The 24,643-nt window shown below is 50.6% G+C and overlaps 1 protein-coding gene across 1 annotated transcript in view; it reads left to right on the forward strand.

The window, feature by feature from the left end:
- WWC1 (WW and C2 domain containing 1) overlaps positions 1-24,643 on the forward strand; it is a 167,645-nt gene that overhangs the window by 103,993 nt on the left and 39,009 nt on the right. The window contains 11 exon segments of the mRNA XM_002689365.7: positions 1,591-1,720; positions 3,187-3,333; positions 4,494-4,567; positions 9,152-9,394; positions 16,746-16,835; positions 17,546-17,972; positions 17,974-18,076; positions 21,670-21,778; positions 22,127-22,207; positions 22,860-22,946; positions 23,767-23,959. Coding sequence (XP_002689411.1) covers positions 1,591-1,720; positions 3,187-3,333; positions 4,494-4,567; positions 9,152-9,394; positions 16,746-16,835; positions 17,546-17,972; positions 17,974-18,076; positions 21,670-21,778; positions 22,127-22,207; positions 22,860-22,946; positions 23,767-23,959 — 1,684 coding nt within the window.

Here is a 24,643-nt window from a genome sequence, read left to right on the forward strand (position 1 = left end):
CCACCAGAGAAGCCCAACAAATGCTTGTTAAAGGCTATGCTTCTCACCAGCGGTGATTTTGCTCCTCCCATCCAAGGGACATTAGGTAAAATATGGAGACATTTTTTTGGTTGTCACAACTCAAGGTCCAGATGCTGCTAGCATCTAGTGGGCAGGCACCAGGGGTGCTCCTGAGCATCCTATAATGCACAGGACAGCCCCGACAACGAAGAATGATCCTGCCCCAAGAATCCTGAGGTTGAGAGACCTGAGTTAAGGAACACGAAAAGATGCTCAACATCGCTAATCTTCAGGGAAATGTAAAAGTATCACCGCACACCAGTCAGAGTGATCATCATCAGAAAGAACACAAATGTTTGTGAGGATGTGCAAAAAGGGGAATCCTTGTACACTGTTGGTGGGAATGTAAACTGGTGTAGCCACGATGCAGAACAGTATGAAGATTTCTCCAAAAACTAAAAATAGAGCTACCACATGACCTAGTAGTAGTTCCTCTCCTGGATATATATCTGAAAATCACTAATTGAAAAAGATACACACACCCCAATGTTCATAGCAACAGTGTTTACCATTACTAAGATATGGAAGCCATCTAAGTATCCATCGACAGATAAATGATAAGGAAGATGTGGTACATCTATACAGTGGAATATTAGTCATAGAGAAGAATAAGATTTTGCCATTTGCAATGATACTGATGGACTTGGCATTATGCTAGTGAAATAAGTCCAACGGAGGAAGGCAAATGCTGTATGATATCACTTATATGTGAAATCTAAAGCATACAGCAAACTTGGAGCGTAACAAGAAAGAAGCAGATTCACAGGTATAGTGAACAAACTGTGGTTGCCAGTGGAGAGAGGGAAGGGGGACGGGACAGTATAGGGGTAGAGGGCAAAAAGGCATTATTATGGGATTGTAGGAAATCATGTGTGTGAGTGAACCCTTTTGAAAATTGTAAAGCACTATAGAATTGAAAGACTTTCATTCAGTAAAATAAAATAATGTTAAAAGGGGAAAAAAAGGGACTTCCCTGGTGGTCCAATGGCTAAGACTTCACACTCCCAGTGCAGGGACCTGGGTTCTATCTCTGGTCGGGGAACTAGATCCCACACGCCTCAACTAAGACCCAGTTCGGCCAAATATATAAATATTTGGAAAAGAAGATCACATTAAAAAAAAAAGTGTGGCTCTGTGCTATATAATAAAACTACTCAAACATATTCAAGCTTATCAGATGACACTACCGCATAAATTATTAATTATAACACAACGTACCGAGTGGAGTGTCACAGCTCTACAAGATATGTTATGAGAACATCTAGCCCAGCCTGGAGACCCCGGAGATGATCAGGGAAGGCTTCCACTAAGAGTTGACTTCAAGAACGGTGTTGCTTCTGCAGCCTAACACTGACATTTGTAATTTGACAGGGACCTTCTGTGCTTTATCCAATAGGCAGGACCTGAGGAAGAAGGGACAGAAAGGAGACTTCTTTCAGGACTAAAGCACTGTGGTCTGTGTTTTTTCCCTGGTGGAACCCCATCCATCACCTTCTTTTTGTCTGACCTTTCCCCTTGACTGTCTCCTAGAATCGATAAGAAGATGTCAGATGCTCAGGGCAGCTACAAACTGGATGAAGCTCAGGCTGTTCTGAGAGAAACAAAAGCCATCAAAAAGGCCATCACCTGTGGAGAAAAGGAGAAGCAAGACCTCATTAAGGTACAAGACCTCCCAGTGACGGGAGCCCCATCCCAGTTTCTCCCGAGCACCTTTCTGTGCCAGGCAGGACTCAGGTGGGCTATTTCCATGTGTTGCCAGATCCCTGAGTTCAGAGAAGAGAATGGAGGTTCAGAGGCATGAAGTGACTTGGCTAAAGTCACACAGCCAGTGGCAGTGGCAGAGCCAGAACAGAAGCCCTCTGGTCAAGATTAAAGGTCACATCCTGGCCACCAGCTCTAGCTGTCTGGTTTACAGAACCAAATGGTGGGAGCTGGCTTCAGCATCACTAACCTTGGCATCAAGATGTAGCATCCTTGTAAGCGTTTCATTGCATGTTCCGACTCTGTGCTGGGAACTGACTAATGGTGATGGCTGTGATGTACTCTGCCAGGCAGTTGTGCCAAGCACTTGGCCCACACCATGCCTCACTTTCCCCTTATATCAGTGCTGGGTTATCCCCAGCATACAGCAAAAGACTGCACAGATCAGAGAGTAGGCACTAGAGCCAAGATTCAACCCCATCAACACCTAACTCAGAAGCCCATGACTTGATGAGGGAAGCTTTACACTCTGTGACAAACAGAATAATTTCAAAGCTCCTACCAGGACCGCAGCCCAGCGAAAACACTGAAACCAGGCATGAGTGGACAGTGAGGCATGTTCCATTCATGCTTAGCAGTTAAGTGTGCCAAGCCTTAAGTCAGATAGACCAGGACCAAATCCTGGCTCTGTCAGTTGCCAGCTTCTCCACATAACAGCTCCCTCATGGATAAAATGGGGGTGCACACATGCCTGCTCAGTCACTTCAGTCGTGTCCAAGTCTTTGCAACCCTACAGACTGTAGCCCATCAGGTTCCTATGTTCATGGGATTCTGTAAAGCAAGAATACTTGAATGGGTTGCCCTGCCCATCTCCAGGGATTCTTCCTAACCCAGGAATCAAACCCGGGTTCCCTGAGGCTCCTGCACTGCAGGAGATTCTTTACCACTGAGCCACTACCGGGGAAGCCCCAAATGGGGATAATCACAGGTTATTCCTTGTAAGATTGCAGTCAGGATTAAATAAGATCATGGTAAAACAGACAGTTATTAAGTATTGACCAAACCAGCACTTTACACTGGTCATCTTATCTAAACAATATGATAGTCAATATGATAGCCCTGTGAGATAGGACCCATTTTGCAGGAAAAGAAACTGAGGCACAGAGAGGTTAATCAACAAGGTCAGAGCACACAGCTAGGAAGTGGCAGAGCAGTGGATCCTGACTCAGGCTGTGCAGCTCCAAAGCCATTGTCCACAGTGGTTTCTCCCCTGCAAAGGGCCCGGCACCTAGTTGATACCCACCCACTGGTAGCTCTTTACAGGAGAAGTGGGGTGTCAGGGCCCCTAGTAGATTCCTAGAGAGTGACAGACCCAGAGCACCCTCCATGGAGGGGGTGTTGCTAAGCCTGCCCTCCCTGCTCCAGAGCCTCGCCATGCTGAAGGACGGCTTCCGCACCGACAGAGGCTCCCACTCCGACCTGTGGTCCAGCAGCAGCTCTCTGGAGAGTTCAGGTTTCCCACTGCCGAAACAGTACCTGGACGTGAGCTCCCAGACGGACATCTCAGGAAGTGTGAGTACACAGCACATGCCCCCGGGCCCCGAGAAACGGAGTACCCTTCTTGTTACTTGCCCAAGAGCCCGAGGCACTCTCTGAGCCTGGGTGCTGCCCCAGCCTTCTCTTGCAGACCTCTTGGCCTCTGGATGACATGAGATGACGACGTGGAGGGGTAGCCAGCTCTGACTGCTGGTCCCAGGAACGCATCTCTAGATGCTGCACAGAAAGCATGTTTGAAGGGTCTTTCTCAGGTTTTCCTTGTGCTGATTAGCATCGCCATTCTGTTTTCCTCTCACCAGCTGAGAAGCAGAAGATAGTTCCCTCCTGTTCACCCCAGACCAATGCATGTGGCTTTCAGACAGCTGCTCGCCTCCCAGTTCAAAAGCTTAGCCCTGATTAGAGTAATGAATAGTTCAAGTGCTGTCCAGACATGGCTCCTGAAAGCCTCAGAGCAGGACTGACCCATGGCAATCCGTAACTTAGAAGAGCTTTTTTCTTGGAGCAGATGACATTGAATGAACGAGCCTCCATGCCTAAATGCTCTTCCATGGGGTCTCCACAGTCGTATTCCCACTTGTGAGGAGAAGCTCCATTCATGTCTGATGGGGTGAGCCTTGGAGTTGTTTGACAGACTGGCATGGCCAACGGGGCTGCCCCCTCCATCTTCACACCACCCATTGTCCAGCCACAAGCCACCTGTGGTGAAGCATTTGTGAAGGAACCGTGTGCCTTCTTCCAAGCTCTAGGACGCTCTTGTCAGTCGCTGTTGCACTGCGGGCTGCAGGCCCCCTGAGTGTGGTGGAGCCCTCCCCAGCGGGCCCAGCGTGGCTTTCTCGTGTGGTGGCCGTGCCTGTCTCCTCCTGGCCAGCGGTCCACCACGCTCCTACCACCTGAATGAACTCCAAGCCTTTTGGGGCTGCAAGATGATATTCCGAGCCCTCGGCTTCTCTTCTCAAAGTGATAAATGTGTGCTTTGGGGGCTCTTCCCAGGCCTGAAGGAAAGAAAATGTTTTTCTCCTAACTAGCTTCCCTGCGATTCCCGCAGCCAGCTCAATAATTGGGTACTATTTTTAGCTCCTTCCCACACAAGCTGTCAAGTCTCTCAGGAGCCCCCGAAACCCAGCTCAGCCCTGGCCACCATAACCATGTAATTCCTGACCTGTTCTTTCCTCCAGTTCGGTACCAGCAGCAACAATCAGTTGGCGGAGAAGGTCAGATTGCGCCTTCGATACGAAGAGGCCAAGAGAAGGTAATTAGAGGCTGGGGTCTAGGGCCAGGATGGTCCCCCAATAATAACTGGTTGGCCAAAACGTTTGTTCAGGTTTTTCTGTAAGTACTTAAAATCCAAACACTTTCTGGCCAACCCAGTACTATTGTAGCCTGTCTGCTCTGTGCCTGCTTTTTACACATTTCATGGTGTTTAATCCTCACAAAGATTGTGAAGGTGAGTATTATCATCTTCATACTTTAGTCTTCTCTGAAATTCTGGAAATGACTGAACCAGGGACGCTTAGATAAAGAGTGCAACTATGCTTTGAACCATACTTTAAACCTCAAACCTAGTAATCTTCCCAATTGTCTGCCTAAAAATCAACCTCTAAAATCAAGGCTTACCAACAATCATGTAAATAGTTGTGTGCGAAAGAGCACAGCTGGGGTTTTAGCAACAGGCTAAAAAGATTACTGATACTACCCGTTTCAGTGTCTCCTGCCCAACTGGGAACAAGCTGTGTTTTTAAACTGTGTAGACACCAGGGACTTTAGATATTCTGTGACTTCACAGAATCCTAGGTAATTGGGTTCCACTACTGCAAATAATGGAGAAGGAAATGGCAACCCACTCCAGTGTTCTTACCTGGAGAATCCCATGGACGGAGAAGCCTGGTGGGCTACAGTCCATGGGGTCGCACAGAGTCGGACACGACTGAAGCGACTTAGCAGCAGCAGCAGCAACTGCAAATAAAATAGTAATCAAAGCTGACATTCTTAGAGAATCTGTAACGGTCCAGACAGTGTATACTCATCAATTTTAAAAGCAACCTTATAGCATAGCTTATCTCATATTCTCTCCATGTTAAGAGAAAAGTAAGATCTAAGATGTTTCATGACTTTTCAAGGTAGATTCAGAATCTGAACTGGACGGTCCATGGTCTTTCTATACACTGAGCCTATATTTCTAAGAAAGAACTCACAAGGTCTGATGGTAAATGAAACCAAGCACATTGCATCCATTCCTCCTTAGGCTACATGGCCCACCCCATGGACATTCTAAGTCACAGCCAGGGAGACTGTGGTGGTACCCAGCCCTGCCCCTCTGCCAACAATGCAGAAACCCTTGGAGGTAATGACAGGAATCCTGTAGAAACTGGAAGCAAGAAAGGGAATTCATAGGCTTATTGAATGCCAAAGTGCAGGGGTAATCTAGCTTCAGGCACAGCTGGATCCAGAGTTTCAAATGATGTTACATAGACTCAGTCTCCTTTTCTCCTTCCTGCTTGCCTTTGTGTTGACAGGTTTTTCTGTCAAAGCAAAAAATGACCCCTGCTCTTCTAGACTTACATATTGCCAGGCTAGCAACCCCAGCAGAAATAGGACCTACCTTCCCCATACAGTTTTACAAAACTTTGGGATTGAGACTCACTGGCTTTTCTGGGAGAGCCAGTCATTGTCGCAGGGTGGGAGGAACTGGAATTCTCTGAAGGTCCAGACATGAGTCATGTGCCCGACTATAGGAAGGGGACTGAGGTCAGCTCTGTGGGAACCAAGTGACCTGAAAGTATGGGGGGACATGTCGATTTCCCAAAGAAAACTTGGAATATTGTTAACAAAAGAAGCAGAAAGTGGATACTGTTCAGGTGGGGAAAAGCACACCCCGTGCACTATTTCAGCTCCCCCTGGAGGGCCCGCAGAACAGCACGACTTCTGCTCTGGACAACCACTTCCTGGCCCCTCTGAACTCTGTATATATTCCAGTTTGCAGTGGTGGCTATCTTAGATGATCAGTTATGGAGAAATGAAAGGGCTGGAATCTTTCCTTTAGGGCTGCACCACTAAACTTCTCATTACAGAGCTTTCTGACTCATCTACCTTTATCCAACTTTGTGCCTCCTCTTTCACCTGAAAGTAGTTTAAGGACAAAGAATAAAGTAGCCTGCTGAATGGGGAAGCAAAGGCTGTGGGACTTGAGGCAGGGAGGGTAGGTGGCTGTAACGCAAGGTCTGATTGCTGCCAAGTTTGGTCATGTGTGACCTTCAAGAAAACATTCAATTAGCGACCTAAAAGGGAAGAAAAAAAAAAAAAAACAGGGGATATGTGTATATGTATGCTGCTGCTGCTAAGTCACTTCAGTCGTGTCCGACTCTTAGCGACCCCATGGACTGCAGCCTGCCAGGCTCCTCCATCCATGGGATTTTCCAGGCAAGAGTACTGGAGTGGGGTGCCATTGCCTTCTCTGGTGTATATGTATAGTTGATTCATTTTTCTATATAGCAGAAACTAATGCCATGTTGTAAAGCAACTATACTAAAATAAAAAATTTTTAAAGGACTTTTCTGGTGGTCCAGTGGTTAGGACTTTGTCTTTCCAATGCATTGGGTGCAGGTTTGATCTCTGGCCAGGGAGCTAAGACCCCACATGCCTCTTGGCCAAAAGATAAAACATAAAACAGAAGTAATATTATTAAAAAAAATCAATAAAGACTTTTAATATATGTTTTAAAAATACAGAGATTGACTCTGGTGGATTTAGGACAAAAAAAGAAGCATCAGCCTCCTCTTCAATTTCCTGTGTGTAGTAGAGCCCCCACTCCCACCCCCTGACTTAGCCATAGCACCCTATTCTCAAGCAGTTGGCTGGATAACAGCTACAGTTATCCCAAAGCTGGCTTTGATGGACTGCTGTATATGTGAGTATGGGATTAAGATTAATTCACTCTAAGAGTCCCTGCTGAGACACTTGGCTGGGAAGGAGCAAATGTATATGTGGTTCTCTGTGAACTTCTCACTACACACCCTGGAGGTCTCATCTCCAACAATGTTTTTGGTAAAATAAGAATTTGGCCACACTGTTTGCAGGTAAGATTGAACTGAGGGTCTGGAGGCCTGGGACCCCAACAAATACTGGTCATGTGTATGACCTGCAGTCGTAGGGGAACCGCATCCTCTCTGGCTACCTGCCCCACAGGATTACCATCAGGTCCTGTCCACCCCAGGGTAGGACGGTGAAGGGGCTTCCCTGGTGGCTCAGATGGTAAAGAATCCACCTGCAATGCAGAAGACGTGGGTTCCATCACTGGGTGGAGGAGATTCCCCTGGAGAAGGGAATGGCTACCCACTCTAGTATTCTTGCCTGGAGAATCCCATGGTCAGAGGAGCCTGGTAGTGATAGCTTTTAAAAAAACACTTTGCAAAGACTAAATCCTAAAGAATCACATGATTGTTTTTAAGTATTTGTAGCAATACTCTTAGCAATACTGTGAATTTTAATTTGATCCAATGATAATCATACCGAATATCTATGTAGCACATGGCCTTGTATAAAGAGCTCTTTTTTTCTTTTTCGAGTCCTCTTTAATGGAATGGATTGTTCCAACTTTTTAAAAAATATATTAATTTTAAAAGGGTTCACGTACATCTGTGTAAAGAGCTCTTAGTGATACGTTTTTGTTTGGTCCTCACAACTCACCTCGCAGGCACCAGTATCATCCCCACCTTACAGATGAGGATGTGTGTGTGTGTGCTATGTCATTTCGGTCGTGTCCGACTGTTTATGACCCCACCGACTGTAGCCCATCAGCCTCCTCTGTCCCTGGGATTCTCCAGGCAAGAATACTGGAGTGGTTGCCATGCCCTCCTCCAGGGGATCTTCGCCACCCAGGGACTGAACCTGCGTCTCTCAGGTCTCTTGCATTCAGGCAGGTTCTTTACCCTCGTGCCAGTTGGGAAGCCCACAGATGAGGATACTGAGTCTCCTTCCCGTAACACTTCTTAATGGCCTGCAGTGTACCGGCCACCGTGCTAGCAGCTTGTGTCACCTGAATGATTTCTTAGGAAAGTCGGAGCCAAGACTCTAACAGGCAGCCTCTGACCTCAAGTCTGCAGCTGTTCACAGGTGCTGCCACTACCCTCTGGACTGAGAACACCAGGGTGGCAATGGCAGTATTTGCTGTCATCATAGAGGGCCCGTGACTGCCATTGTTTCAGCACTTACGTGCCAGACACACAGAACACATAATTGCTCATTTTCACACCAATTCTGATGCAGAAGTAACTGTTTCCTTCTATGCAAGGCTCAGGGAGTGTGCCCCACATTACACACGTGAGAAGTGGTTAAACCAGGGAGCGAGCGCAGTAGCAGCAGAAGCATTCATTGAGTGCTGGTTTAGTGTGTGCCAGATATTGCGCTTGGATATTTTATGAATTATGTCCTAAAACCTGCAACCGTTACCCCACAAGGAAGGAGGTGTTATTATTCCCTGCAGAGTGACAAAGCAACTTGCCCAAGGGCATATAGCTAGCTGTAGGAGGCTATTGCCTGGTGACGGATCCACTTCTGTTCTATCAGGCTTCGTGTCCCTCAGGGCAAGGACACTGCCTCTACCCCCCTTCCCTGCTGAGCCAGGATTGGCATGTGGTAGGCATCGCGTGTGTTTGTTAGATAAAAATCTGTTCCTTGAGACCACACGCTGATCAAAAGGAATCCAGTCAGGGTCAAAGAGGATGCTCTGAGAGTGGCAGTGCTCCTCGAACCATGTAACCTTGGCAACACAGTCTGTCCCGCTGCTCCTGGGTTGCCGCTGAGCACACCGGTCAATGCTCACCCTCTTGGCCCACAGGATTGCCAACCTGAAGATCCAGCTCGCCAAGCTGGACAGCGAGGCCTGGCCTGGAGTGCTCGACTCTGAGAGGGACCGGCTGATCCTTATCAACGAGAAGGAGGAGCTACTGAAGGAGATGCGCTTCATCAGCCCCCGGAAGTGGACCCAAGGGGAGGTGGAGCAGCTGGAGATGGCCCGAAAGCGGCTGGAGAAGGACCTGCAGGCGGCCCGGGACACCCAGAGCAAGGCGCTGACCGAGAGGTGGGGCTGGGCTGGGGGCACGGGGCCCTTGCCTGCTGCTGGTCATCCTCCAGCCCCTCAGCGAGAGGGACAACCTGGGACGCCCGGGCTCCACTCTGAGAGCACAGTTTAGAGAACTCATCACTTTCCAGAATAGCAAATGTAGGGAAGTGACTCACCAACCAACCATCCCAAAATTTTACCAGAGGGAATCGCATTACTAAAACGTCTGCTCACATGCAGATTTTCAGAAATGCTCTTCTGAGATAAGCTCTATGTAATTTACAGCAGTTGTTCTCCAGCTTTGTGACAGTGACTCACGCATTATTACCGAATAGACAAAAGTTTCATGAAACAGTGCGTAGTCTTTCTGTGCGAGAGTCCTCCGATACTTTCTTTTATATTGCGTCTCTCTTCACACCGGTCGTGGCCCACTAAATTGGTTTTGCCCCGTGCTAAGGAATTGCAATTTGCAGTTTGAAAAACACTGGTTTAGATGGGGCTTGCAAACTGAGATGCTTATAGGGGTCAAGCAGGTGATATAAATGCCAGAGGCTACTTGGCCATGGGCCATGTTAGACTGCAGTGCACAGACCCCAGGTGTTGTCTGCAGCCTCCAGGAGGTGAGTACAGGCCCCAGGCTGCTAGAGGCCCCATTTTTCAAGAAAAGAGTTTTTTTTATTTTTTTTCAATATTGGCAACTAATCCAAAACAATTTTTAATACCCTAGAGGCTAAATTAGCTTCATCTGTGGGCTTGATTTAACATGAAAGCCACTGGTTTACATTCTCCGGTTTAGACTGTATAGTGAAAGTCGCTCAGTCGTGTCCGACTCTTTGCAACCCCATAGACAGTCCATGAAATTCTCCAGGCCAGAATACTGGAGTGGGTAGCCTTTCCCTTTTCCAGGAGATCTTCCCAATCCAGGGATCAAACCCAGGCCTCCTGCATTGCAGGCAGATTCTTTACCAGCTGAGCCACAACAGACTTTAATCTTTTAGTGTCTCACCAGCCTCCACACCCATACTACACAGAGCACATCTCTGTGTTCACAGTCCTGCAGGTGGTCCTTCAATCCCCAGCTTCTCCATTCATGCAAGAGATGTTTTGTGGCACATATTTTGCATGCAACGCAATTTGGAGGATTCAGAAGTGAATAGGTCATGATTTCTGCTCTGATACTCTTAAAGTGTATTCAGTTATTTTCACTTTTTTTTTTTTGGCAGCAGACTTTATTGGACAAAGTCCCTGCCCTTAATCTCGTGGACAGAGGAGCCTGTTGTTTAGTCGCTCAGTCGTGTCCAGTGTTTTGCCACCCCATGGAATGCACTGCAGCACGCCAGGCTTCCCTGTCCTTTACCACCTCCCAGAGCTTGCTGAAACTCATGTCCATTGAGTTGGTGACGTCATCCAACCGTCTCGTCCTCTGTCGTCCCCTTCTCCTCCTGCCTTCAGTCTTTCTCAACATCAGGGTCTCTTCTAATGAGTCAGCTCTTTGCATCAGGTGGCCAAAGTATTGGAGGTTCAGCTTGAGCATCAGTCCTTCCAGTGAATATTCAGGAATATGCAGCATCAGTCCTTCCAATGAATATTCAGAGGAGCTTGGCAAGCTATAGTTCGCAAGAGTCGGACATGTCTTAGTGACTAAACCACCACCACCACCACCACCACCACCACCTGCCCTTAAGGAGCTACAGTTAAAGACATGCTGTGCTTAGTCGCTCAGTCGTGTCCGACTCTTTGTGACCCATGGACTGTAGCCCACCGGGCTCCTCTATCCGTGGGATTCTCCAGGCAAGAATACTGGAGTGGGTTGTCATGCCCTCCTCCAAGGGATCTTCCCAACCCAGGGATCGAACCCAGGTCTCCCGCATCGCAGGCAGATTCTTTACTGTCTGAGCCACGGGGGAAGCCCAGAATTGAAGACAGTGGTTTTCAAACTTGTTGTGGGTGGGCATGGGCAAGAGGGGAAGGGGTGAGCAGGGGTATTCCTCTTTTCCGTGTACTCAGAGGCAGAAGCCCCGTTTATAAAGCAGATGAAGCTGTCTGGGCCAGTGGCAGCAGGCCCGGTGTCCTCGGTGCCCAGCTGAGCTCTCTGTATCACCCTGTGATGGGGGCTAGGATGCTTTCAGGGAGCCTCCTCTGTGCGAAGGCACCCTGCTTCAGCCTCACCCTGGTAACTGAGTGAGCGCTATCTGCATATGGCAGGGTGCCAGATGGATGAAGTTGACCTGCCTCTGCCTGGCCTCCTATAAGCACATCAAAGAGTCCATTGACTGTCAGAGGTGGGAAAGCTTTCCCCACCAAGCCCCTTGTCAGCACTATTCGCAGGGATGTGTCACTTTTCTCACCTTTTCCTTCTCCTGGGAGGAGCGGCTGATTGCTGACACACCACCAGGCAGGTGGGAGGAGGAGAAAAGGGCTTCAGTAGCTGGTGGTTTATAGCCCTAGGAAGCGCCTCCTAGAAATCTCCTTTAGTGCCAAGGCCCTGTCCTACTTTCCCCATGGCTGTGCAGCTTGGGGACGAGGCCTCTGACAAGATGCCTTTTTGACTTTAGTGTCATTTGAAAAAATAAATGGTTAGCCAACCTGAGCAGACCCTTACAGGCCTCTGCATGTATCTCCTAATGTGTCTGCCGGTCCTCTGGGTTCCTGACTTGCTCCAAGGCCCTCCAGCTATCACTGGGAAGCCCTCAGCTATTCATCATGCTCACAGCCAGCAGCTGAAAAGAACAGATCCATGACAGCCTTACTGCTTGGTAGGTCAGTAGAAATACCCTTCCTACCACTGACCTTGAGCAAGTCATTGACCATATGGACTTCAACTGCCTAATAGGGGGAAAAAAACAAGATAATTACATTCTATATAAATATTTATATATTCTGAAGGCCGGTGGTTAGACCAGATTGTGAACTGAGGCTCTTCTCTAATAATTTCAGTTTCTTGAAACTTGGATTGGATATGCTCTTAGAACTCCCTAAAGTGAAAGTGTTAGTCGCTCAGTCATGTCTGACTCTTTGTGATCCTATAGCCTGTTGCCCGCCAGGCTCCTCTGTCCATGATTCTCCAGGCAAGAATACTGGAGTAGGTTGCCATGCCCTCCTTCAGGGGATCTTCCCAACCCAGGGATCGAACTGAGTCTTTTAAGAGTCTCCTGCACTGACAGGTGGGTTCTTGACCACTAGTGCCACCTGGGAATTCTATACTACATGTAAAAGTTACCTTTATGTACCAGATTCTGTAACCTACATCATCTCAGCTAAGCCTCCCAGCAACCCTGAGATTAATCTTCGTTTCATAGATGCGGAAACTGAGGCTCACCCGATATCACGGAGGCACAGAGCCGGGATTACTACCCAGGCTGCTGCCCTCTTAGAAGACCTTTCATTGTTGCCTTCAGCATCATCTTTCAAAGGTCTGACTGCTCTCCTGGAACAGTGAGTTCACACAGTCCATCCAGGGAAGCCAGAACCTCCAGTCCACGGCAACTGCTGAGCAGCTGACTCGAGGTCCCAGAGAACAGGGTCCCCTGGGTCACACAGAGAGAAGCCAGGGGAAAGCCTTGGGAAGGACAGCACTGATGGCTTGAGCCCCTGCAGGAGAGAGAGGAGAAAGCCCAGCCATAAGTTTTCATCTGTGTTCTTTGCCTCCAGCCCCCTGTCTGCGTTCATCTTCTGACTCTTGTTCTCTAGGTTTCTTTCTCTTTTTGTTCTCAGGCATGCATGTCAGTTGCTAAATTCGTGTCCGACTCTTTGCAACCCCGTGGACTGTAATCCACCAGGCTCCTCTGTCCATAGAATTTTCTAGGCAAGAATACTAGAGTGGGTTGCCGTTTCCTTCTCCAGGGGATCTTCCCGACCTGGGGATTGAACCAATATCTCTTGTGTTTCCTACACTGGATTCTTTACCACTGAGCCTCCAGGGAAGCCACGCTCCACTGTTTCTTCTCTCTCTAGTTAAGTGGGACAGAGAGGACTTCCCAGTGGCTGAGACTCTGGGCTCCCAATGCAGGGACCCTTGTTTGATCCCTGGTCAGGGAACTAGACCCCACATGCCACAACTAAGAGTTTGGATGCCGCAACAAAGATTGAAGATCCCACATGCCACAACTAAGACTTGGCACAGTCAAATAAATAAATTAAAAAAAAATTTTTTAAGTGGGGCAGAGGATGAAATGGTTGGGTGGTGTCCCCGACTCAATGGACATGAGTTTGAGCGAACTCTGGGATATAGTGAAGGATGGGAAGGCCTGGTATGCTGCAGTCCATGGGATCTCAAAGAGTCATATACGACTTGGCGACTGAACGACAATTGTACTCCTCACCTGCACACAACAGCCTCTCTGTTCAAGGTGGATTTGATTAGGCCAGAAAGAGACACGTCCAGGAACAGCACACCACAGGGTCTGCCAAACCCCAATCAGGAATCGGTGAGAAGCACGGACCTCCCCCCAACACCCCCTCTCCTACCCCCTCTCCTACCCCCTACTCCCACCCCCTACTCCCACCTCCCTTCCTGTGGACCCTCCCCACCACTGCAGAGAGCTGCAGTGCCTGTTGGGGTGGGATCTCTGCCCCCACCCCAGGGCCTAACTCCCCAGACCTGAGCCACAGCCCAGGCTCTTGCATTTTTAACCAGCGCCCCAGGTGCTGAGCTGCAGCTTGTGGGGATTCCAGCCCCACCCTCTGGGTCCTCTGCGTGCTTCCACGCTTGATGCGTCCTTGGCCTCACAGCATGTGCCGGGCATCACACGCAAACGCCATATGGCTACTGAAGCCATTGCCTCTGGGAGGCAGCCTCAGCACCTGCATGCTGTTACTGGTGGCGACACCCCTGTGCTTAAGAAGTCAAGGCCACCTGGCTCCCAGGCCCCTAAGCCTCCAGTTGGGCCTCCGGGGGGGCCGGAACCTGCGTTTACTTCTAGTGCATGTGCTGTGGTCTCCTCCCAGAGGAGAGGAAAACAGAGGTAGAAATGGTGACCCCCAGCTGTGCCTTGACCCCCCCCCCCCGCCCCCACCCAGCCCAGACCTCACACCCTTTCAAGGTCTTTCTCTTATAGAGGGCCACATTCCACAGTCCTGTCCATTCCATTGAAAACTGGGCTTTTGTTCATTACTGGCTCCATCTGCTGGCCTGCTGTCTGCCCCCACCCCCAGCCCTAGGCAGGACTCTGGAATAACAGCGCCAGGGGTTGAACCGGCCATGAACCATGCCGAGGCCACTACGCCCGCTGTTCCCATGGTCTTTTCTGTACTTCCACAACCCAGCTCCCCAGTGACAGATCCTGCCCGTCTCTCATCACTCTCCAGTTGTGTCTCTGGTCTTCATGGCAGGGCCTGTGTTGGGGTCCTGGGGCGTGTCGGTGGAGGGATGGCATGGTTAGTTTTTCCATGGGAATGAACTCTTTCTCTCAGGCCCCAGGCTGGGTTGGCTGTGCTTTGGGAGCAGTGAGTCAGTCATTCCTCGTCCAGTAGGATGGCATAAGGGGATATGAAGATCCGTCCAGGGAGATAATTTTTTAATTCATTATTTACTTTTTGGCTGTGCTGGGTCTTCACCGCTGCACCCGGGCTTTCTCTAGTTGCAGCGAACAGGGGCTGCTCTTCATTCTGGCTTCTCATGTGGGTGGCTTCTCTTTGCTCTCGTTGCAGAGCACGAGCTGTATCTAGAGACTGGGCTCAGTAGTTGTGGCACATAGACTCGGTTGCTCTGCAGTCCCCTACATTGGTGGGTGGCTTCTTAACCTCTGGGCCACCAGAGGAGTCCCAAGGGAGATTGAACGTCTGGGTCTTTTCAGGAGCTCAAAGGAGCTTTCCCCGTGTCAGCTGGGGAGGAGTCGTCCCTTCAGTGACGCCTTTTCAAACACGTCCATGTTGTGGGCACCGTGCTCGGGGCTGGAGAGTGAGGCACAACTCCTGCCTTACAATCCCCAGCTAGTGAAGCAACTTGGAAACCGCAGTGTGCCAAAAAGTCACCTGGATAGGTAATAATGATGCAGATTCCAGGGAATTCCCTGGTGGACCAATGGTTAGGACTTGGCACTTTCCCTGCTGAGGCCTGGGTTCAATCCCTGGTCAGGGAACTAAGATCCCACATGCTGAGTGGCATGGCCAAAAAAGAAAAAGAAGAGATGCATATTCCTGAGCCCAGGAGTTCCCTGACTGTTCAGTGGTTAGGTCCCCACACTTTCACTACTAAAAGGGTCTGGATTTGATCCCTAGTTGGGGAACTAAAATCCCACAAGCTGCACTGTACCAGCCAAAAAAATAAAAATAAAAACCCAAGGATTTTGCCCTCAGGAAGGGAGTTGCAGAACTGAGCATCGTTGTCAGCAGGCCTGGGTGCAGGCCTTTGTTCCCGGGCTCTGTGATGCTCCATCACACTCACCAGGATCTTCCCCAGGCGCTCTGGAACCATTCTCTCAAGCTCCTTTGCTGACTGCTTCTTGCCTGTTCAGCCTTGAGATGCTGTTTAGACTCAGAGCTTGGTCGTGGACCCTACCTTTTTTTGTCCCCTTTATATTTTGCCCTAAGATGGTGCATTTGTTTGTTAGGGCTGTCAAACCAGCATACTACACATGGGGTGACTTCAGCAACAAAAATGTATTAAGTATTTCTGCAGAGTCCTGGAAGCCAGAAGTCCAAAGTCAAGGTGTTGGCAGGGTTGTTTTTTCTGAGGCCTCTCTCCTTGGATTCTGGGTCTGCACACGGTCATCTACACATCTTCACGTGGTCTTCTCTCTCTGCGCACCTGTGCGCAGCACAGGAAGGGATGGTTGGGTGGAGTCTTAACTCTGCCACTAACTCTCTAGCTTTAAGTAAACTATTTAGCTCTAAGAGCCTCAGCTTCCCTATGCATAAAGTGAGATAATAAAATTCTTACCAAGAAGGGTTATTGTGCAAATGATTTAAGGCAATATCAGGGCTTCCCTAGTGGCTCCTCAGTGAAGAATCCTTCTGCCAGTGCAGGAGACACAGGTTCAATCCCTAAATCGGGAAGATCCCCTGGAAGAGGAAACGGCAACCCACTCCAGTATTCTTGCCTGAGAAATCCCATGGGCAGAGACACTTGGTAGGCTACAGTCTATGGAGTTGCAGAGTCGGACACAACTTAGTGACTAATGAACAACAACATAAGTTTCCTAGTCAGCCCCTGGTATATAGCAGGCGATGCATATAGCAGTTACTATAACATTGTACATAGAGACCATATCTCTCCAAACATCATAGTATAATGCTCCCAGGATGTTCCTGTGTGTGTGTGTATGTCTGTGGACATCTTCATGAGTATATGCCTGTGGTTCCTCTCTCAGGGAGATGGAGGCTGGATCCCCCAGGGCTTCCCCCTCATGCCTTCTCTCGCTCCCTTCAGGTTGAAGTTAAACAGTAAGAGGAACCAGCTGGTGAGAGAGCTGGAGGAAGCCACCCGGCAGGTTGCGGCCCTGCACTCCCAGCTGAAGAGGTGAGTGGTGGGCAGTGGGGTAAGTGTTCCCCGGGGAATGGCCAGATAGGCTTGAGTGCACAGCAGGTCTATGGATGGTCCAGGGGGGTTTGTGCTGGGACAGATGTGGCCCAGGGCAGGGTCCTTCACCTCCCCAGACCACAGCCTCCTCGGTCCTTCTGACAGCGTGCAGAAGGCCCCAGTCGGGTGCTAGTGAGTCTCGTTCACATCCCTCACCCCTACCACCCAACTTGCACGACACAGAGGGGGTTGGCTTCAGGCCGGGGCCTCGCTGGGCAGAGTGGCCAGAATTTTATCACATTTTGTTTTCATCAGATATTTTTATCAGTTGACAGGGCTTTTCAAGTTACACTTAGGATATAAAGGCTCCTTTTGAAGATAACTATGTTAATGTTTAAAAAGTGAGTTGATTTGGAGAAAAATATTAAGCCTCATTACTTGGCATTGGATTCAAATATGGAAAAATAGGAAAATGGAGTGCAGCTGGTGGAGGTTTGAGAAACAGGAGGAAGTGGACTCAGAAGGCAGCTGGGTTGGGTTCGAATCCCAACTCTGCCGGCCTTCTCCGGATATCCCCTTCAGTGAAGCAGGGGTGCACGGTCTGCCCTGGGCACCATCGGGGGTCCAGTGAAACAGTGTGTCCTGAGTGCTTTCCAGGGGAGCTTTCAGGAGGCCCACCCGCTCAGTGTCCTCTACTCCCCCCGCTCCAGCCTCTCCGGCAGCATGCAGAGCCTGTCCTCCGGCAGCAGTCCGGGGTCCCTCACGTCCAGCCGGGGCTCCCTGGCCGCCTCCAGCCTGGACTCCTCCGCCTCGGCCAGCTTCACCGACCTCTACTATGACCCGTTCGAGCAGCTGGACTCGGAGCTGCAGAACAAGGTGGAATTCCTGCTCCTGGAGGGGGCCACAGGCTTCCGGCCCTCTGGCTGCATCACCACCATCCACGAGGACGAAGTGGCCAAGACCCAGAAGGCGGAGGGGGGCGGCCGCCTGCAAGCCCTGCGCTCCCTCTCGGGCACCCCCAAGTCCATGACCTCCCTGTCCCCCCGCTCCTCGCTCTCCTCCCCGTCCCCGCCCTGCTCGCCTCTCATCGCTGACCTGGCTGGGGAAGCCTTCCTGAGCAACCTGGAGTTTGAAGACCCCGGAGCTGAGTGCCGCTCTGTGTGAGCTGAGCCTCGGTAGCAGCATGCGGGAGAGGTACCGGCTGGAGGAACCCGGCCCGGAAGGCAAGCCGCTGGGCCAAGGTAGAGAGCACCGCATCCCAGGAGGGAGGGAGGTGGGGCTGTGGTCAGGACCGAGTTCTGACCTCAGTGATAATTGTGACAGTTACGGGCAACAGTTACTGCTTTCTATCTACCAGATCTGTACACGGTGTATCGATTTATTCATTCATTCAGTAGGTATTTATTACGTGTTTACTGTCATCTAGACCCTGAGCAATGGCACCCCACTCCAGTACTCTTGCTTGGAAAATCCCATGGACGGAGGAGCCTGTTAGGCTGCAGTCCATGGGGTCGCTAAGAGTCAGACACGACTGAGCGACTGCACTTTCACTTTTCACTTTCATGCATTGGAGAAGGAAATGGCAACCCACTCCAGTGTTCTTGCCTGGAGAATCCCAGGGACGGGGGAGCCTGGTGGGCTGCCGTCTATGGGGTCGCACAGAGTCGGACATGATTTAGCAGCAGCAGCAGCAGACCCTGAGCAAAGGGTTTTTCCATGGTGGGTTCATTCATGCAACAGATACTAAGTACCTATGGAAACTTTGTCTTAATGGGTGGATATGGATTCATTCATTCTTTCATTGGACAGATAGGCCATGTGGGTTAGTTAGAGGATACAGTGTGGAGGACAGATAAGATCCTGGTTGCATGAAGCCTGCATGCAAAGGAAGGCACAAATAATAACTGTAAAAGCAGATCAGGGGAAAGCACTTAGGAGGAGAATAAAACAGGGTGTGATGGAGCCTTTCAGGTTGGAGTGGGGCTGCCATTTCAGGCTGGGTGGTGAAGGAAGGCAACATTTCAACTGTGACTTGAACAGTGAGAAAGAGCCAGCCTTGAGAGAAGCAAGAGCAAAGTGTCTGAGGCTGAAACAGGGGCTGCAAGAAAGACCAAAGGTCGGGGGTCACCAACAAGGCAGAGAATCAGGCAGAGAACAAATTGTGTAAGGTAAGGAGTTTACATTTTATGCTAGTTGCAGCAAGGATCCATGTGATTGAAGCCAGGGAATGACAAAAGATCACTCCTGTTATGAGGTCAAAAAGGGCATTGTAGTCTAGACTGAGATTCAGGTCAGAAGCTTCAAAGTAAAAGATGATGCCAATAATGACAGCCAAGGCTTATTAGAAAAATTTTCATCTGTAACAGCAACCACATAATAAATTATAATGGTGAATATTTATTGGGGTGCATTGATGTGGTGAGCAATGCGCTTGATATGGTGAAATAGGCTACTTCTAATATACCCATTTCCAGAGAAGGCAATGGCAACCCATTCCAGTACTCTTGCCTGGAAAATCCCATGGACAGAGGGGCCTGGTGGGCTGCAGTCCATGGGGTCGCTAGGAGTCAGACACGACTAAGCGACTTCACTTTCACTTTTCACTGTCATGCGTTGGGGAAGGAAATGGCAACCCACTCCAACGTTCTTGCCTGGAGAATCCCAGGGACGGGGGAGCCTGGTGGGCTGCCGTCTATGGGGTTGCACAGAGTCGGACACGACTGAAGCGACTTAGCAGCAGCAGCAGCAGCAGCAGCAGCAGCATTATACCCATTTCACAGATGGAAAGACAGAGGCTCAGAGAGGTGCTATCACTTGCCAACAGGTGGGGAAGCGGGAACTGGAATCTGGGTTTTTCTGACCCCAGTGCCCAACCTCTTTATCACCGTGGTCCCCTTAGGACATGAGGCAGCTCTGTGTATTTATTCCTAAGATACCCCTGATGCTCACTGACCCCATCTCACATATGAAAGTCAGGACTGAACAGGATAATTTATTAAGTTCAGGTGTACAAGATACAGGCACTGTTGCACATACTGATTCATGTAAACCTCAAAACAACACTATGAGGTGGGTGTTGATTTTATCCTCATCTTACAGACTGAAAGGCGTGAGACTCGGTGAGGTTAAGTGACTTGTCTGAGGTCAGCGTCACTGCGGTAAGGCAGGACAGTCAGGACTGGCCTCAGGACCACCTAGTTGGCAAAGGTCTGCTTCTGACTCCCATGAAGCCAGCTAGAATCTCAACCACTCTCAGCTCCAGGAATGGGGGCAGGGGCAGCTGCAACACCCAGAAATATCAGTTCCTTCGATTACAAGGGCCACTGGGAGCAAGGGAGAAGCAACACGATTTCCTGGTTAATTAAAGGCTCTGCTGGGTGCATGCCAGCCACTTCCTTAGAAGAAGAGCCGGGAGATCCCTGGGGCTCCCTCATCAGGAAGGCAGTCTTGCCGAGTCCTCTCAAACAAAAATAAAAACAGGCTTCCTACTGCAGCAGGTGGAAAGCTTCAGAAAATTGTTCCCTGGAGAGGAGGGGTTGCAGGCGGAACCTCTAATGAGGCTCAAGAAGGGTTCCCGGTGCTCCCTGTCTAAGGGCTGTGATCAGCTGGATCAGGGATACTGGGACTCCAGTGGGGTGTGGGGAGCAACCCCTCCCCTACCTCCCAGCCCACCTCACCCCCACCCCACAGCGTCAGTGCAGCTTGGGAGCCAGGGACCGCTCACGTCCCAGGCCGGCATTTCTTCATGCCATCTCCAGAAGCCTTGCCAGGCTGAGCTCAGACGCTAAGCAGGTTATGTGATTAGTGCCACTGTTCAGTCAGCAGACAAACTAATCTTCTTAAGTGGTTTTGTGGAGGGTGGAGCGGGGTGGGTCTGAAGGCAGGAGGGCTCCAGGGCTGCAGATGTGGGATGCAGGCTGGGAAAGCCACACCCAGATGGCCCCTTGGCCTCTGCCAGGCTCACGGTCACCATCCCCTAGGCCAGCCAGTGCACCCCCCAACCCCCATCCCCCACCCATGTGCCTGGCACACAGCAGGTGCTCAGAAGTGCTGGCCCTGAGGTTGGAACACCTGAAGCTGTCCTTCTTGTGCTGCGTGGAGGTCAGGCGCTGTCCTGTATCTTGGCAGCTCTGAACTTGGCAGCGGCCCTGGCATACTGTCAGCGCCCATTACTTGGGGAGGGAAGGAATGTGCAGCGTGTGCTGAGTCTGAGTCCCAGGTCACAGACTTCAGAGGGCCTCTGTCAAGGGCAGGGGAGATGAGCTGACTTAGGAGTGCAGTGGGATAGGCAAGTAGGAGAGCCAGTGCTTAAATCCTTCTTCCCCTTCTTGTCCTCCCGCAAGGGCCCAGGGTCTGTGTTACTGTCCCAAGTGTGTAGGAATTGATCTGGAAGGCATCACTGTAGTGATGGGAATGGTAGTCATAGTAACTAAGGATAGCAGTACAGGTTTCTAGGGCCCTTCCCCTGCCCCAGTCTCTATACTAAAGATTTCTCTATATCATCTCCTTGTGTCTTCCCAACAAAGTAGGTGTTATTATCCCCATTTTACAGATAGGGAATGCAGGGCCTAGAGGGAATAAAGCAGCATCCCAGTGTCATAAAGCAGTGTGTGATTTGAACCCAGGTGGTTTGCCTGTGGAGTCTGAGATGTTAGACACAGACTCCTCTGCCACCCTTTCCTTCACCCCAAAACACACAGGACCTTGCTGTAAAGGTCAGAGATAGTAGGATTTTGGTGGGACCATCTTAAAACAACAGGGGATCCACAGTACATGTTGGGATGACAGTGTCCTGATTTCTGAAGCCCGCCTTTCCCCCCCTCTCTTCCTCCAGCTGTGAATATGGCTCAGGGGTGCGGCCTGAAAGTGGCCTGTGTGTCTGCCGCCGTGTCAGATGAATCCGTGGCCGGGGACAGTGGTGTGTATGAGGCTTCCGTGCAGAGGTGGGTCCCTGAGTCCCGGGCCCCCTGTGGTGTGTGGGAGGAACCCACAGGAGGGTGGGGGGCTAGAGATACTTCACGTCTGGGAGACTGCTGATTTCCCTGAGTGCCGTCAAGGGGCGTGTGGCCCGGGAGCAAGTATTGGGGAAAGAGCAGCCCCCTTGAGAGAGGGATCTAGAGTCGTGTGGGCAGGCACGGTCCCCAGGGAGGCTCAGCAGACCCAAACCTTCCTCCTCAAGAACCTGCTGCTCCCTCCCAGAGAGAACCCTGTCTCTGGAAAATGACTTTGGCCCCAGGTCACTGCAGACCAGCCTGACCCTCTGTCTCTGTCTTCCCCGTGTTGCCTTCCAGGCTGGGTGTCTCGGAAGCCGCTGCTTTCGACAGTGATGAATCAGAAGCAGTGGGTGCCACCCGGGTTCAGGTCGCCCTGAAGTAAGTGGCAGGGAGGGCGGGGCAGAGGGGCGTGGTCTGCACTGGGTCCCCTCCTCCCCCTTCTGCCTCATGTCCAGCATTTACCCTCCTCCAGAACCAGCAGGCCCCGCTGACAGCTGTGGGCTCCTAACTAAAGGTGGGGGTCTCTTTCTATGCCTCCCAGCTCCCCATTTCACAAAAGAGAAAAAAACAAGGTTTGAAGACTTTGTACCTTGCTCAGTGTCACTGAGCTGGGCAGTGGCCAAGCCAGGCAGGGACCAAGACCGCCTGCCTCTTGGTGTGTTTGGTCATCATCATTACTACAGCTTTTGTCTTATAATCTCATCTGGACTGAAGTCAGCCCCTGGGGGGCTACAGCCTAGATTTCCTGTTGTTGCTCATCTCTTGATGGGGAATGGTCTTGATTATTTTTAAATAGGAATTCATTGCCTACATTTAGCTCTCAGGAAATTTTACACAACCTCTGGCTTCACTTTAAAAAATCAGACCGACAGCTCTGGACCTGTGTCCCTGCATGGCTGCAAACACTGGGTCTGTGATCTCCAGCTCACCATGGTCCCAGAGCAGTCAGCATCTCCGTCCGTGATAATTAAAGGAGAGAGAGATAAATGTGTTACCAACAGGTGCTCTGTATGCCCCCTTTTCATTTCAGGTATGATGAGAAGAATAAACAGTTTGCAATATTCATCATCCAGCTGAGCAACCTTTCTGCTTTGTTGCTGCAGCAAGACCAGAAAGTGTGAGTGTGTAGCTGACGGACCGTGTATCATCCTCTTGCCCTGTATGCCCATCCCAGGGGACACTCTCCTTTCTGCCCTGCTCCGACCACGGGCCCCGCTAGACCGCTGTGGGTGGTTACTGCACATGACCATGATGCACAGTGTCAGGGCCGTGAGCGTGGATGCAGGCAGGGCGCCAGACGCGCTCAGTATAAAGAGGAGAGCCCAAGACAGCTTTCCATATGCGTCCTGAGCCCCAACCAGGTGCCAGCACTAAGAATGGGGTGGCGAGCAAACCCCTGTCCTTGTGAACTTGAAGCCTGGTGAAGGAGGAAGTCACGGCCCCTTTTGTCTGCTCTAAGCGCTAGTGTTTCGTGCAGAAAGAGCCAGGCCTGCCTTTCTCAAGAGCCAGTTCCCATCATGATTCAGTGGGCAGGTTGCGATGGGTGTTAACCCTATGGCTAATAATACAGCAGAGACCTGCACCGTTTGCCTCTTGGCTCTGCCTGGTGCAGACGGGTTTATGTTTCGTTGAGCTCATCTGCCTCCGTGCCCCTCCTTTGCTAGACTGTAGGCCTTGAGGGCATCAGTATAAGCTTCTGTCTCTGTGGTCTGCACCTGGCCAGCGCCTGGGGCGTGACATGTGGGAAGGAGGAAGGCAGGCCCGAAAGCAGGCCAAACAGAAGGCAGACGAGATGGGACACATAGGGACTGGGGAAATGACAAACTCTTGTCCTCTGTGGCTTCCTGGGGGATGTGCAACAGCTGTGTAGCCTAAGGCCTGAGCCCCCCGACCCGGGCCCCCCTGACCCTGGCTGTCATGTGTGCCTGCCCCTCTAGGAACATCCGAGCGGCTCTCCTTCCGTGCTCCGAGAGCACCACCTGCCTCTTCCGGACCCGGCCCCTGGATGCCGCGGACACCCTGGTGTTCAATGAGGTGTTCTGGGTGTCCATGTCCTACCCAGCCCTCCACCAGAAGACCTTAAGAGTCGACGTCTGTACCACCGACAGGTGCCAGCTGGAGGAGTGCCTGGTGAGAGCTCTGTCTGTCTGTCCAGCCTTCTGTCCTTCTTGATCCACCTTTGCACTTCAGGGAGAAGGCTTGGGGCAAACACAGCTTGTGGTATCAGCCCAGCTCTTCATGGGTTCTAGGTAGACTTATTGGGAGCAGGGGAGAGAGAGCAGGGAGCTCCTTTATCTGCTGTGGAGTTGCAGGGCCTCATCCCTTCCTTGTGCCTGAAGCTGAGCCACCAGCCTTCCGCATCGTGTGGCCTAAGATGCTTTAATTGTCTCAGTTTCCTTATCTGTAAAACCAGCTCACCCTGACTACTTCATAGGTGGTTCTCTGGGGACTGAATGAAGCGCTAAACCAGTGCCCCCCGAACTTTTGCGTGCACACAAGTTACCTGGTTAAAATGCGGGTTAAATGCAGATTCTGATGCCTCAAGTCTGGGCAGCAAGATTCCGTATTTCTCTCAGGCTCGCAGGCAGTGCCGCTGCTGGTGGTCCCCGTAGCAAGGATGTAAAGGAATGAAGTGTCTGCACACACTGGCTCTCACTGGAAATCAGTTCCCATCACTTTCCTGCTCAGCTGGGGTTCCTAACAGCTTCATTGCCATTTATATTGTTGTTATTATTACTGGCAGTAACGCAACAGCTTGTGTTAATTGGATGCAGTTTATATTGTGGGCTCTGAACTGAACTCCGTACTGGTATT

This window comes from Bos taurus, chromosome 7 (genome assembly GCF_002263795.3).
Source record: "Bos taurus isolate L1 Dominette 01449 registration number 42190680 breed Hereford chromosome 7, ARS-UCD2.0, whole genome shotgun sequence".
NCBI classification, from domain to species: Eukaryota; Metazoa; Chordata; class Mammalia; order Artiodactyla; family Bovidae; genus Bos; species Bos taurus.